The sequence below is a fragment of the Syngnathus scovelli genome, chromosome 12, assembly GCF_024217435.2.
Source record: "Syngnathus scovelli strain Florida chromosome 12, RoL_Ssco_1.2, whole genome shotgun sequence".
Classification (NCBI taxonomy): domain Eukaryota; kingdom Metazoa; phylum Chordata; class Actinopteri; order Syngnathiformes; family Syngnathidae; genus Syngnathus; species Syngnathus scovelli.
Window position 1 is genome coordinate 5,826,944 of NC_090858.1, and position 16,679 is coordinate 5,843,622.

Sequence of the window (16,679 nt, forward strand, 5' to 3'; positions counted from 1 at the left end):
TTATTTGGTCATTGTGAAAGACAAAGTGACAAAGTGAGTGATATCACATTCTCACTGTCCCCACTTGGGATGACTTGCTACTGGTTCAAGCAACTCTAATTATTTTTGTTAAAAGTCATGAGAAGCTTTTTTTTCCCTTCCAATATAACATTTCACACTGATGAGAAATATGATTTGGGGGTCCTTCCCGCTGTAGCTTCTGCTGTACACATGTGCAGGGAGGGGTTGTTGAAATGTGTGCAGCACTTCAACACCATTGTTATGACATCAAGCAAAATAAGAGTAAGCATCCCTAGGAGCAGGCAGACCATGAGGAGAATGGCTTGTGACAACTTATAGTGGCATTATGTAATCTTAAAACAAACCCACTTCTCAGTTTCATAACTCAATCATGACTGTAATTCCATGCAGTGTTGGATGAAATGCTTGAGAATGTTATGTTTGCAATCATTAAAGAGTGAGTGAGTGAGTGAGTGAGTGAGTGAGTGAGTGAGTGAGTGAGTGAGTGAGTGAGTGAGTGAGTGAGTGAGTGAGTGAGTGAGTGAGTGAGTGAGTGAGTGAGTGAGTGAGTGAGTGAGTGAGTGAGTGAGTGAGTGAGTGAGTGAGTGTTTCCATTGTGATCTCACAATGATTTTAAAAGTCAAATGATTTAAAAGCCTGCATGCCGGCTGCCAGCAACCACATTTCGTAATTGATTCTGTCTTAGTCTCAAGCTAAAAAAGGAAGCAGTGTCTTGCTGCCATGCTGGTGTGTATACAGTAAAACCTGCTCTAACAGAAACAGCTCATACTAAACCTCCACTTGCTCAATGTCATAATGTTTGGAGTTTGACTTCTGCAGAATGTCCAGCAACAATCAGATGCCGCAGGCTTGTTCAATTTATTAAGTGAAACCTGAAGTATTGTGTCTGCTTTGTAAACTGATGCATCGGGTTGAATATACAAGCCTGATGTCAAAATCCCCTTTCTCTTAAAAGGGAAAATTAAAAAATAATCTTCATTTAGTGCTATTGCTGTTAGATGCTCAGCGATGAGTTCGAAATGGAAAGAATGGTTAGCAGTGAAGTGACATCATCCCAGTTGGAAATTACAAGGTTAGAGCGTAAACAGCCATGTCTTCTAGGGCTCCAGGACACTTTGCTATGTGAGGCCACACAAGGTCAACATTGGAATCAAATGGGGTCAAACGGACCTATCACAAACACACAAACATGCACACTCGCAGTACAACTGTCACCACCAACTCACTCCCTTAGGGCCAAGCTGAAAACAATATAATATGACACTCAGCAAAGCATTTAGACACACACACACAAACACAGCACACAGTCTAACACACGCTTGTTAACATGCACACTGGTCACAATGACAGTCAGGCTGCTGGCTCTGGCCTGAAGCATGCATTGTGTATAAAACACAGCGCTGCAGTTCTTCTACAAAGATGGACAGAGAACAAATGCTGCACCTCAAATGCTATCGGTGATCATGTCATACTAGCTTTCGTGACAATACGTAGTTACAAGAGAAAATATACTGTATGTCATTAGAATATAATTCAAGTTTGTTTTTTTACAAATGTGATATTTCAGACGTGTGTATGCAACTGGTAGCCCTTCACATTCATCAATCCCGGAGAAGTAAGAAACTTAAAACACGTGGGCGTGCCTGTTGTCACGTTTTAAATCATTCACTGCCAACCCAGTTAATATCTTTGACGTCTATAACAGTCAATGGCACTGAATGAGTTAAAATAATGTGTATGTATACTATTATGCACATGTTTTATGTGACAGAAGGAAAACGACACAGCTTAAGAAGTCTCACCTCTCTCGCTCACACTTTCAATCTCAGCATCCTCACAACTGCTGTATTCCGGTGTGGTCCCTCCCTCTTCTTCTGAGCTGCTGACACTGGTCTGCCTCTTGCCTCCAGCTCCCAGCCCTCGCTTTGATTTGTAGGGTCGAGGTGGTGGCGGACGCAGAGATTCCGATTGATCAGAGCTGAGCGAATCATTGCGTAGCATGCTGTCAGCTTTGTTCCTTTTGGTTCGTCTCACGACATGCCCCTGACCGGGGGCTGATCCGGGCCCTGAACTCAAAGGTTCTCTGAGTTGAGGGGGGTGGTCTTGTTGCGCAAGGGTGTGTTCACTCAATCCACCGACGGTCCTCTGTCCAGAGACTAAACCGTCCCTCAACTCTGCCATAACTCCTGTTCCACTGCCTTGCACTGGTACAGGATGACCCCGACCTCCGGGAAGGACTGGCCCTGCTTGATGAGGGGGGCCACGACTGTGGCCAATGTGTTGGTGGCCCCCTTCTTGTGTCCGTTTCAACCCACCGCTTCCTCCGACTGGATCGATGTCCAATGAACGTCCTTTCGTGAGTCGTCGGCTTTCCCTGGATTCGCCCCGGAGGTCTCGGTCCATGGAAACCTGGGTTTGCAGCATGGGCTGGCCTGGCCTGCGCTCTGCCCGACCAGTTCCTCCACCCCCTCTTCCGTTTCTCCTTGTGGAATAGATACCAAGAAAATAAAACTGTTAACCATTTTGTAGACTCTTATCTACGTAATTATTTACTTGCCCGCATAAAATTTCAGGTTAGGAGCTACTGCGCTCCTAGTAAAATAAGTTAATCTAGACCCCTGCAAATTCATTCAGATTATAAAATGACAACTAGAAAGTCATTGCATCATACACTCTCTCGAACTGCAGTTCATTGAATTTGGAAACATCGAATCATGGTTCGACTGAATCGACTCAATCAATTTGACTTTAAAATGAACCGTCCTTTAATTGTATCCCACCCAATGCTAGAGAATTTAAAAATATCAATTCAAAGACAAAAGCTCTGTTCCTCTTAAAACTTGAAACGATTCTCTCTTTTTGGCATTGTTATTGATTTGAAACGCAGTGTGCTTGCAAAACGTACGTGTCTCTTGGCGGTTCACTTCGTGACCGAACGTCTGTTCCAGCCGTGCTCCCGGCTGCACTGGCTGTGTTGGGGTCTAGGGATGTTGTGGAGCCCGGAGGGGCTTGGGAGTGGGATCGGAGCTTCTTATCACCAAGGGTTTGGCACACAGATGGCTCGCTGATGGCTGATCCGAGACCGGTGGGCTTTCCTGACGAACCGGTGAACCATTCGCCTGGCTTGGTCAGTATCTCCTGTTGTTTTCGGCAGTTATTACAAACCCAGATGACCTACAAAAATAATCAAATTCAGCGATTACGCACATTATTTTTTTCAATATTCACTGACTATTGAATGAGGAACTACATAAAAGAAGGAAATAAAAACAACTGAATAATGATCGGATCATCGACATCATACAGTAGCAAATTGAAATATGTCAGCTTTGAGGGATTGTGACGGGCACGTTTCATTATCTGACATTATACAGTGTAGACCGCTCAATTCATTTAGAAAACAAATGACGACAGATCAGATAACAGATCAATAACTATTAGTATTGACAGCTGATATTGATGAGGGGTGTGATTCTATCCCAGAATAGATATGATGAATCATTGCGTAAAAGAGGAAGTGCTGCACGAAGGCCCTGCAGCATGAGCACAGTAGTAGTCATAAGCCGGCGTTTATATCAGATTCAGTGACGGAGGAAGTGTGGCTGGCCGTGAAATACAGACACACAGAGGATGGAGGAGGAGAGAGATGGGAGGTTAGAGTCGGTCCGTCTTCTCCAGCCACCAGGGTTCTCATTACTCCTGAACACTCCCCAATGACTATTTAAAGAGAGCTAAAATAAAACACTCTGCCGTCTGCCATACCCACCACCCCTTTTCCCCATACTCTCTCTCTCTCTCTCTCTCTCTCTCTCTCTCTCTCTCTCTCTCTCTCTCTCTCTCTCTCTCTCTCTCACCCCCTTCTCTTTCACTTCTCCCTCCTCCAGATTGCTTTTGATTAAAGCTACAAAAGCTGAGGAGAAAACAGCTTTACACCGACGCCACGGCTATATTTATCCTGCCAAACAGCCCAGCACCACCAGGGAAAGCAGGAGAATGTGTTCAAATATAAACACACACACATACACACATAGGCACACACACCCATGTGGAACATTATATCTTTGTTGAAAACATCCGCAATGTGATCAATGATGCTCAATTCTGCTAGATTGAAATTGTTTAGTTTGAATGACCAGCAAGGGAATAAAAAAAATCATCAATTAAAAAATATATATTCAGTGAACCACAGGTCATTACTCTGTGTTACAAAGATATCAGATAAGATTAGATATATTTAACCCACACACACACTTTAAACACATTTAAAACTACCAAACCCCCACTTTAAACACATACTTGATTCATTTGAATAAACAAAAAAGATACAAGAGGCAGGGTCTGATAGAAAGACGCGACTTCAGACACTTGCAGGGCGGTTCAGGGTATACTCGGCCTACTGCCCAAAGACTCTTGAGATAGACAATGGAAATATATGCTTTGTGATCCACATACACACCTACACTCACACATGGACACGTACACACAAACACAATGCTGCAAGAACTGTAGCAGCAGTGTGTCACATCACCGTAGTAAGATTCCCCTGAGATCTTCGTGTGAGTGAGGGCGAACTACAGAGAGAATAGCTTCTCCATAGATGGAAACTAGGACACAAAAACCCGCGTGTGTGTGTATATCTTTGTTTGGCGTCCTGCAGCATCTGTGCCTGTGTGCACAAAAATGTGTGTATGTGTGTAGCGGCGGCTAAAGGAGGCCTGCTCACATATACAGTATGTGCATCATTGCTCATGTGTACTGTTTATGAAACATGTGGTGCTTGTGGATGTTTTTACTGTAGAGATGCAATTTCTAAGCACAATTTGTGGCTTCAGTTTGAAAAGCACTCAAATATTTTCCACATTGTTGTGTTGTACCTGCATGTGTATCAAGTAAGTAATGCAACTCCGATCAAATGATCAGGATTGTTATCCAGCTTCTGCAGACCTTGCTAGAGCTTTTCTGTATAACGAATAAATGTGCGGTAATTCCTCCAGGTCATGTAGTAGATTGCAAATTATTTGTGCATTGATTGAATGAAATAATTTCCTGTTCACGTAGCGGAATTCATTGCGCTATGGTGCGTTCAATAAATCTGGCTCAATCTACGGCCCCAACGATAGCTTGTTACGCTTGATCTACACTTTCTTTATTTGCTGCCTAACCATATCACATAATTACCTCTGTTTTGCTCCACATGGATATCACAGCCATCTTTTACTGCAATTTTGTTACAAACTATGAACAATCAAGTGGCAAGTTCCTATCACCTGAAGTCACAATCCAGCTCTTACTGTATTGATCACCGCAGTTAGTTCACTCAAGCAGACATACTGTCATGTAACACTCTCAGGCTACATAACCCTTTCTACTAATGCCTCTGATCAAGCTAAAAGCCACCAAATACTTGCCACTTATCAGGTGAAAGGAAAACAAATCCAGAAAGAAAGGAGATGGTGAAGGAGGAGTTGGGGGGGGACAGGAAGAAGTGGCAGCCAATGACAGCTTGACGTATGGTACCGGCAGCATGCAACTGTGGGCGTCTATAAATCCTGAGTTAAGGATGAAAGACTGCCACAAAGGAGATTAGTGTCCACAGCAGCTAATGAGGTACTACATCAGCACACCACAACTCCCCTGCAACACAATACACACACACACACATACAGTTCATGTACAGTACACAGGTACATACATACGTACGCAGATAACATACAAGTCAAACAAATAGTTTCCACAAATATTGAACTTTGAATGGTTTGCACATCTATGAACAGTGTTGCCATGAAAAAATAATGTAGTTATTGTACTGATTACTTGATTTTAAAAGTAAATAAAGTTAAAAAAAAAAAAAAAGGGACCACAGGCAGCAGTTAGAAAAACTTACTCGCGTAAGTGGTTGCAGATATTCCAGATTATTTTTTGCCATTGTTAACTACAATTTCTGATTGGCATTTACTAATCTTGTCATGTAATGTAATAAATAAATGTTATAAAAGCAACACTGAGCATTTGTAATAAACAACCCCTCACCACCTTTATGCCACTTAGTCAAATAAAATAGCATGTGATGTATTCAATCCATAGACGCTGACAACCCAACACATATAAAAGCAGGGTGCCATTTGGAAAGGGCCCATAGCAGCATGGAAATAGAATTTCCCTTGAGATGTCTGTCATTTTCTCTGGTGTATATCCAGCTATTTGTAGATAAGCACTACACACTGAGATCCTACCAGTGTACGTGTGGATTTCATATGGTAATATACGGCAAGAAGCAGAAGAAAGATGGGCCCCTTAAGACCAGTCAATGAGAGACGCACGTGGAGGTGGACGTAACTCGTGAGACTGCCAATCAATAGTAATCATGAGCCTTTGTGGCATTAACAGGAGATGGCACATCGCTCAAGGCTTTTTCTACTGTGTTGTGCCGCGACACATCATTTCTGACTTGGATCAATAGACATTTGCAACACATTTTTGTGCTATTTCAACCTTAATAGCACATTCCTGTCATCACTAGATTAATTTTTGTCAACCTAAGAGGTTAGCTATCCAATGTTTTCAGTATGGTAGTTTATTTGCATGGGGTTCAGAGGCCAATTTAACAGATCTGCACTGTAGCAGAAGGCCTGTGTGATCATGTTATATAGTTCAATGTCATACAGAAGTGTACTTATTATAATTTTATAGAAAAATGATCATATTTATTGTCATGGAAGATATTCTTTTTCCTGGGTGGGCATAACAGATAATAATTGAGAAGCACTGAAAAACTGTTGTTTAAAAAATATATTCAATATTATAGTTTATTAATATAACGATAATACAAAAATAAAAAAAGACAAAATACAAATTAAAAACATTCATTCATTCCCATGGTTACCAGTGGTTATCACAGACTGTCTATTATCTCAGTTATTGTTAATGCTGGACGAAGGTCAAGTGAAGCGTTCTTGTTAATGACAGTTTTAAAAAAAAAGAAAATTGACTTATTTTTCAAATAATTTTTGGAAATGACATCAACTAGCAAGGCCTTCAGTCATTTCATGCATGTTCACATGTGTACATTGAATTACAAAAATGCCTAAGAAGACAAACATTTTAATGTAAATGTCAGGCATCATTTTAAATGTTTCCTTAAGCCCACAATGAACGGAAAATGTGTCACTGTTGAGTGCAACGGACACTTCTACAAACAGGAAAACAGCAAAGCACTCCTAGAGAAGTGCTGATTTGGCTGTTTCTGGAAGGGAAGTTTGCCAAATAAGGTCCTCAACCTGACTCAACTGTACAAGCAGATAAGTGCATGTTTGCCACCCGTCACCAGTATCATACATGATCATTCAGCATGACCTCGGCAAGTGACAAAAATAAATAATAGCACTAAATGTCTTTCTACGCTTAGTTTCCAATTTTGGCTTTCTCTTTTCGATGACATTTGTATTTAAAAGAAAAGACAACTTACAAAGCAGAAATCTGACTATCAACAAGCCGTTCTAATGACACAAACTACAGTTTTTAAGTACTGACTACTTAATAAAAAAAAAAAATCACTACTCACCACTTTGTCCTCCTTCAGCCCAGTTAAGCCATGCATGTATATGAAAAAAAGTGAGAAACTTAGTAAAATACATAGAAGGTTGGTTTACAGAACTATTTTTCTTTTTTCCTTTTTTTTTTTAACATGTAAGCATCGTTTATGAAATAACAAAATGAGTTTACAAGTCACCTCTGTGGTTCTGTTGGGTTTTTATTTCTTACCAATATCCAAGTGAAATGTATGTAACAGTGAACTTTATCCCAATTAATAAAACTGCCACCCACCCAATCATACCGCCTCAGACCCCATGGCAGGCAATAATTAGAGTAGACTTCAGGCTGTATGTTTAAGTCTGTGTGGGATCATTAAATGCCACACCGGGAGCAGAAGCGAGGGATGGAGAGGCACACCACCTATTTCAGCGGAAGTTGTAACGCCTTTACTAACACACGCCCCCCCCCCCCCCTGCTGTGTGTTGATAGGGCACCCCTGCACCCCTGCGAGACCCAGACAGAGTGGGAGACTACCCCCTCCATCCACAACTCAGTGTAATGCCCAATTAACCTTTAGCAGCTTCTGCCTGGGTCACACTGCGGTGGCATCACACATAAACAAACAGTAGGACTACTGTATATCAAATATATTGTAACATATACAGTGGAATAGCAGCAAACATATATACGTGGATGCTTGTGATGCAGTACGAGTTTGATGTGTTTGCTACAATATATTGGAGACTTTGACCCAAAAATGTTTGCTGTAAATTAAGTTGATTCAAGTTATTGTGACTTGAAAATTGTATTCTGAACCTTACCTGCCACAATATTAGGTACGGCTGCAAATAATCCAATGTGTGTTGGCTCAAATTGTATAACATTCTTTCTGATTGATATTGGCTATTTGTAGTATTGAATAATAGCATATATGAAAATATCTACATACGCATTGTATATATTTTCAAGTTTGTGTCTTTGTAGCAGAAAAGGCATTTTTGTCCCTTTTTATCAATATTGATTTTGTTTATTTATTCAAAGTAAAGATTCCCCTCACTGAAACAGATTTTGGCAATGTCAATGGAATGGGGCACAAAGAAAGTTTGTCACATTACTTTTTGTGGCATGGAAGAAAAGCAAATGACTTACAATTAGGCTCCAAACCTTCATGGAAATAGAAGCAATAAAATTCTCTCAATCTCACCGTATTGGATCGAAGCGAGACCCTCCCTCCGCAGCGGGCACAGAACTTGGTCTGGCAGTACGAGCACAAGTTCCCACAACCATCTGCAAACTTGGTCTTCTGGCAGATGCCGCAGGTAGGTGCGTCGTCTCTGTGAACCGCCGAGCCTGCTGCAGCTGTGGCCTGCCTGATCACCGTCTCCCTGTAGCTGGAAAGCTGCTGCTGGATGCCCCTGGGACATATTAAAAGTTGAGTAAGTGCTGGACGAAATGAAAAAAGGAGCTGAGGGAAACAAAAGCTGAAAATAACTGAGGGATTGATATATATACATATTACAAATATTTTTGTTTAGTTTTAATTCACCGTTTTGACTGTCTTTGTGGTTGTACCATTAAGTTCTATGTACTGTGCTTTGTTAGCGCGTCAGTTGTTGTTAAATGCGCTATATAAATAAAGTTGTATTGTATTGTATGACTACATTCGACACCTCTGTTGGTACTCAAAGTGCTTAAGCGCCTTCAAGCGTTACCTCATTTACCGACAGCATCAGGAGCAACTGGGGGTTCAGTGTCTTGCTCAAGGAGACTGGCTGAGCAAGGATATTTTTCCTTGAGGGGTCATGGGGGACCCAAGGATATCTCAGGGGATCAGCAAAACAAAACAGTATTTTTTCTTTTACAAACCCAAAGAATTTTCCTGGAAAAATTGTAAAATAGCCAAAAGTAATTTATTTGGGGTGGCACCTGAGGGGGTCCAAGCATATTTCAGGGGGGGCATTGCCCCCACGGCACCCCCTCTAGCTCTGCCAGTGAACATGATCACAATGGCAGGAGAATGCACACTGAGCCATGCCGGATCTTTAAAAAAAAAAAAAAAAAAAAATCCTTCACCTTCCCATTAAAACACATAACACCTAAAAAAAAAAAAAAAAGGACACCCATTTGTACTTAACACACGTGTATACCTAAGGAGCCATAGCTAAAGGTCACAAAGAGGTCACCTGCTGCTGCGCTGCAGGATTTAGTACCTGATCCATGGCTCTAACTGTGCATGAAAAATTCTGAAGATGGTGGAGGCATGACAAAAACGAATAATAATTCTGCACACTCTAACACATCATATCAATTTTGAAACTTTCAACTTTTGAATATCAACACTGAGACTCTTCCACATCTCTGTTAGCTGCCCATGGAACTTTAACAAAAGAGGTAAATAAATCATTTGTTTCCCACAATAGTTTTGGATGACAATCTGGATGCTCAATCACAATAAAAACCCAAGTGGAAAAGACCTTCTGCTTAATATTCAGTACTTGCATCCAAAATACGGCAAATAAAAAATAAAGACCCTCAGTCGTTGAGGTTCATTAGTGCTACAAAGCCAAATATTGGCACATTGTGTCTTCAGTTCTGAGCTTTTTGAAGGCAAGTTGGCATGTCGTTGGGAGTCAGAGCCAGCCTCAGCTATTCCCTGTTGGGATTTGGTTCTCCGGGGCCTATAAGAGCCATTATCCTTGTACTTGGATCAACATTCAAATAGGAAGTGGACATAAATCAAAATAAAATTTTGTGAAATAGGAATTCACCCAATTGTCATTTAGATCTTACTTAAACTCATAAGAAGTGAAGTAAATGTTTGGATTTCATCACATTCAAATTTAACGTCAAGTTTGGTAACACTTCCATGATGTCTAACATTTTGTCTTTAAGAGTTTCTTGCATTCAAAGCACATCCACCCACAGTCATTTTAACACTTTATTATTTGCAGCAAATACTTTAGCACCTCTTTTGAAACAGTATCTGAACTTTGGAAACTTGCATTGTGCTATGACGCACCACAATTCACACATTCAAAATTATCTTTTGCGCTAGAGGGGTATGTTAATATATCTTTTTTAGAATGTTAAAGTTGTTATCTTTCTTTTTGGAATTAACAAAATGATCCCATTTGACATTTTGAAACATTATTGACATGAAAACTGGCCTTTTCATTTTCACAGACAAAGCATATACTGGAAAAAAATATGAAATATATATATATATATAAAAAATATATAAAAATATATATATAAATGTATATATATAAAAAATATATAAAAATATATATATAAATGTATATATATATATATATATATATATATATATATATATATATATATATACACTGCATGAAATGTGCTGTGACCATATGGAAGCAGGCACATGCAGGTTCTCTCGTTTGCTCTATCAAGCTGTTCCAACTTCCCTCAGTTCCGTTACAGAATTCACCCTGCTGGGTTGCTCGTGTGTAGTCCCCACCATTCACTAACCCAACCCGACCCACCTTTCAAACCTCCTTTCAATATTAACTCTCAATCTAAGTGTGTACTTGTTTCTGAAACTGTTGTCCACAAATGTGAAGCAGAAAGGTGTTTATCTTTATACATTGGACACCTTGGGTGTCTTTTATCTGCATTTGCTTTCCGGCTAAATAAAAATTAAATGTATGTATTTACTTTTACACACAATAAAAACACTACTTATTTGCCTAATACGACATATTGTAGTTGGTGGTACTGTGAAAGTAATAATGGGGAAACAGAATCATCTTTCTTGCCTTTAGAGTTTCTTTCCTCCTGACATTACACTGTAAATTTGAATAATTCATTCTAAGAACTTCAAAACTGATACATTTTTAGAAACAGCCATCCATCTATTTCTGTACCGTTGTCCTCATTAGGGTCTTGGGTTAGCTGGAGTTTATCCCAGCAGAATTTGCAATTGGGGTAGTACACCCGAAACTGTTGGCTTGAGAGGAAGGTGGACACACTGTAGACTTTTTAATCATTCCCTTGCTATTACAATAACTTCTGTTACTTATTTATACCACCACTGAATCCTGAATATGTTTAATAAAACAAACAAAGGTTTGCGTATTTTGCAACGCATCGCAAGACTTCTCAACCTTTGCTCACTTTTCAATAAACTGCATGAATCTTAATGACAACATTCTGGCATACAGTATGCAGGACCTTGATGTCTATGGAATCAGCAACGTGTTACAGTTTGGTGCCGATCCAAATTAGAATTGTTTGGCCTTGGCAGAATAATGTCTGAAGATTTATAACACTGTTCAACCTTTTGAATAAAGTGGTCCACAAAGTCACCCTTGAAGGCAATGAAGGGGGATGGCCCTTACATCTCCTTGAGGTACATTTGTGTTCAAGCGCTACGAACTTGCCATCTTGATGTGTACGTATACATGCTGTGACTATGTCTGCCTGTGTATGGCATTACCAGGCCATATGGAGCTTTGTCTGGGGAGCACACTGCCCACTTAAATCTGCTGTTGGCTCTGGTGCTTCCTCCATCTGCTTCTCCTCGCCTACCCCCCCCCCCCCCCCCTCTTGAAATGGACTAAAGTACGAAATATTATCAATGCACAGGAACATAAAATAGAATTTTTTTTATGTGGTTCATCATCATAGTTTAGCATCATGATAATAAAACTATTTAGCTGGAAGTTGCTGGAGGAGCCACAATCTGCGACATAGATCAAGCTTTCTGACATTGGTCGGAAAATCGTGAATGGCTCCGTAGTCTTGGCTTCCATTGTACTCTGCACGATTTCAAAACACCAATGTTAGTGTGACGGCTGAAAAGTGGATTCCATTTGTGAGAACTTCAAATATAACTTTTATAATAGAGCACTTTAACAAAACACTTTTCAACCATGCTCCATAAAGCTGAAGTGAGCCAAAGAGAGGCAAGTCAGTGTTTGTCATAGCACAATACAATGACGCAGTCCTGGTCATACTGGTACGATCCATCTATTTTCAAAACCGCTAACCCATCATGTATGTTTTTGGTCAGTCAAAAAGGAACCATATCTGCATTGTAACAAGTATTAATGTCTGTTATGACAGTAACGACACAGTGTTTGCTATCCATACATCCAATTTCTGAGGCACTTAACCTCAACAGGGTCGTAAGCATGCAATAAAATTGTTAGTTGTAGTCTGCACATTAATGGACATCATAAACCGGCGATGGAAGTTCATTTTGTGAATGTGATTTTTTTTTTTCTACCATAAGGTTTAATATTAATTATAAACATTGTTTTTAAAGTTAAGGCGACTTCGGCTGGTTGTACCTGTCATATCGTGGGCGCCTGCACGGAGTGCACCCCAAATCTGGCACACCATAGAGCCCTGTAGTGGACTCCCACACCACCGACATAATCATCTTTAGCGAATGGTTTTGATTACATGGGCCCTGCATGCTAAATCCAGAGTGGTAATATCAGAGATAAAATCCAATAGGTTTTTTTTGGGCTGATATTGGACCGATAGCCGATGTGCATATGGGATCCCGACATCCCTAACGATACCAACATGTGTTTCTTTGCAATGCAATTTTTCAACTGCAGTTTTTACCCCAGTGACACATTCAAGATCACAACAAATCAAAGTACGATGTGAAGCAAAAGCATAAACGGTTAAGGATCCGCTCTAAAGTCACTTTTCAAATTTCAATTTCAAAGTCCCCATCAATTGGGTAAGCCACTCACCGGACATCGTTTTGCTGCAGAGGTTTTTTCTGCCCGACCAAGTTTACTGTTCTCGCTTGGATAGGCTTCTCTTCTCTGAAATACACAAAATAAGAAACGTTGTCACTTTGATTACATTACACATAGTAGCTTTTTTATTGACAGTTTACAAAGACTAATATTACGATTGCTACTATGCTATTACTATTATTAGCACTATAAAGCATTTGAAACTCTTTCCTGGTCTGATATGATTTTCAGGCTAACACTATTTGTAATTCTTTTTAATTTTATTCAATTATGGCTGCTGTATACTGGAATTCCCTCGAGTGGGACAAATCAAAGAATATCGTATTTTATCTTCTCTTATCTTAATCCAAGAGATTTTCAAGCATCAAATTATTTGTTACTTTATGGTCAAATGCATGACATAATTTCACAATTTTCATTGATGAAAAATAAATGTGGATGTGTTTAGTCTGACTAACCTCTACACACATGTCAAAGAGATAAAATGTCTTATTGTCAATCATTTAAATATATTTTATATTAGAGATTTCCCCCTGCATTTTCATTTATTAGCAATTTTAATTTTATAAAATTAGATACTAACTTGCATCTTGCAAGAGACTCACACCAAACATCATCCCAGAAAAGTGGGGAGAGTTTTGCTTACAGCTGCAAACGGCGGGACAGAATCCAAACATGCAAACAATATGGAAAGGCCCTGAACGAAGATACCCGCACTAGCAGTGAGTTAGCAGCGTTAAAGCAACATCGACTATGAGATGTTGTGCATGTTTTCTTGCCGTAGATGCAATTAATAGTCATCCAATACTTTTGTGAATAATTTTCACTTGTCAACCGGTGAGGCCCAATCAGAAAGATGGCTTTGGTGAGTCAATCTTCTTTTAAAGACTGATGAGAAGCTGAGGCCAGTCCAAGTTAAGACATAGGTGCTGACAATCTTATTTGCAGCCTCTACAAAATGACACATCTGAATCCTTGGCTTCTGAAACATGACCAAAAAATGATGCATGGCCACTTAGAGATGAAGCTATATATTGGACATTTCCTACTTTAGATGCAGTGAATCGATCCTCCATTCCAGAGCTGGACTATCAGTCCACGCAGAGTGCTTAAAATAGAACAGAATCGTAGCGCTTGAGGAGCGTGTATCTTAGGTGGGTCATCCGAGCTATCTATCTGTGTGTGGTGTTGTGCAGATACTATGAAAAGGGGATTTAACCTGGACTATGTAGTATTGGGTTCATTTCCGTACTTATCGCAATGACCAACATTGGACCTTTCTTCATAGATGCGTGGATGGAGACAGTCTAAAGGATGACAGAGGAGGTGAATGGATGCACACATTGGATACAAGTGACTCCTGATTCACAATGACATTAAACAGGCACCTTCTCCCCACACTGTTATTGGCCTACTGGTTCTATAACAGCCTTTCTGTTTGCAAGTGCTCTGGCCTACATATCGTGCATAAGGATGGGAAAAGCTCAACCGCACCCCAGAGCTGGGAACAGCAGCTGTTGAGATGGATGCTGCACAGATAAAAGCCAACAGGGAGGGTTTTACTTTTACTATGTGCCATGTCAGGCATCAGTGAGCTTTCCGCTATTCAGTTGCCCCGTTGCCGCTGCATCTGTCATTGAAATACTTCAGGTTAAAAGCAAATACAGTCCACTTGACTGAAGCATAAGCATGACTCATGGTGGTGATGCTAATGAGACAAGTGCAAATGAGAAATTAGTTTCTGTTTCTCAGAGAAGGGAGTAGAAGTGGGATGCCATCCTGCTGGTGATGAGTTGTAGAGTGACACACTCTTGATCCAACCATCAATTTACCCATAACCCAACGTCAGTATCAAAACCTCATCCAGGTCTTTTTTTTTTTCTCTCACTTTTAGTCAGTCTTTCACTGCAGCCAGTGTGCGAGAGAGTGTAGAAGAATCCAACGATCCATGCCATGCACACACATGAAACCCATGCATGGTCAGATACAGAGGAACTGTGGTACTGATTCTGAAGCACTAGTTACACAAGAGTGGAAGAGGAGTTCTGTCACACACACTCGCACGCACACACAGCAATCTTTCTTTAGCTCACTTTAGCATGGCCTCCTCCTTTGCTTCTTCCTCCCGTTGCCGAGCCAGCACAGCCATGATGATCTTCCTCTCGTCCTCGGTCAAGTGGCTCAAGTCGGGCTCTGGGATGGCCTGAGCGACGGGTGGACCCCGAGGGCCTACTGAGGCAAACATCTTGCCGACCACCACCCTCCTCTTCCTTCCCCTCGATTGGGATCACGGATCACGAAAACCCGCTGGCGGAGCCCACGGATCACGACATGGCCCGCGGATGAAGCAGTCTAAGGAGCGACTGATGCGGAGTTCCCATGGCGGTTGGGGGGGAGGCACCCGGCGCGGCAGCGGCGAGGGCGGCGGCGGCGGCGGTGTGATAGTAGCTATGACAGCGATGGTGATTGTGGTAGCGGCAATGTTCACGATTGACGTTATTGCCTCTCCTTTTCCCTCTTGTAGCTCCGGTGTCGAACCCCCACCCCCCCTCCCACCCGCCCGCCTTTCCCCTCCACCACCTCCGTTTCACGGGGAGCCCATTTCTCCGGCGGTCGGTGCGGACTATGGCACACGGGGATGATCTTGGTTCCGGCCGAGCAAAGGAGAGGGAGGTAGCAACGGAAGGCGGTCTCCGCTCGACCACTGGCCTGGCTGCGTCGCTGCAAGGCGAGGCAGACACTTCTTGCTGATGCTGATGCTGATGCTGATGCTGCTGTCAAGGAGACAGAGCCGTCAATGGGACCGCAGCCCCTCGAGCGCGTTCACTTCTTTTGCAGCAGGAACGCGCCGCCCTAATTTGAGAATGGGGGGCTCCGCTCGCCGGGAAAATGCGCGCTCACGGCAGCCTGTCGCACGTATCAAAATAAAGGGTTTCCTCAGGGGCGAGATATCAGGTTTTCCCGTCCCCAGTTGACAGTTGTCTAACGGCCTAACAGCCTTAAAAACACATGCAAGTGTTTTGTTTTTACTGTATTTGGGGCTCATTTGGACAATGCATGCCTGCGAGATAAACTCAATTCAATAATAACCTTAATCATTTATGTGATTAACTTCATGTAGTATGCTCAATCATCTGCTGCTCTTTAGACTCCTGTCTCTTTAAGGCTTAAACGTCCCCCGCAAGAGAACACCTTTTTCTTATTGGTCAGCTGTACGTATCCTATAAAGGGCCGTCACACTATTGAAGATTTCTCTGTCATTTACAGTAAAACTAGAACAACATACTTTGGCTTAGTGCATTCAACAATTACAGTAAATTCCCTCCATCGTGGGTGGTGCGTTCCTGACCACCCCTGTAATAAGTGAAATCCGCGATATAAAAA

At 41.4% G+C, this 16,679-nt stretch overlaps 1 protein-coding gene across 12 annotated transcripts in view; it reads right to left on the minus strand.

The window, feature by feature from the left end:
* rims1a (regulating synaptic membrane exocytosis 1a) overlaps window positions 1-16,223 on the minus strand; it is a 33,114-nt gene extending 16,891 nt beyond the window's left edge. For 3 of the 12 annotated variants that reach the window (XM_049735827.2, XM_049735822.2, XM_049735819.2), the window contains exons 1-6: window positions 15,389-16,221; window positions 13,287-13,361; window positions 8,759-8,969; window positions 7,583-7,594; window positions 2,927-3,195; window positions 1,824-2,503 (exon numbers count right to left, since the gene is read on the minus strand). In XM_049735827.2, the coding sequence (XP_049591784.1) occupies window positions 1,824-2,503; window positions 2,927-3,195; window positions 7,583-7,594; window positions 8,759-8,969; window positions 13,287-13,361; window positions 15,389-15,540 (1,399 nt within the window). In that variant the 5' untranslated portion in view covers window positions 15,541-16,221. Of the gene's footprint in view, window positions 1-1,823; window positions 2,504-2,926; window positions 3,196-7,582; window positions 7,595-8,758; window positions 8,970-13,286; window positions 13,362-15,388 lie in introns of all 12 variants that reach the window. The other 9 variants (XM_049735826.2, XM_049735820.2, XM_068652468.1 and 6 more) reach the window with 7 other exon arrangements.
* Between the last annotated feature and the right edge of the window lie 456 nt (window positions 16,224-16,679).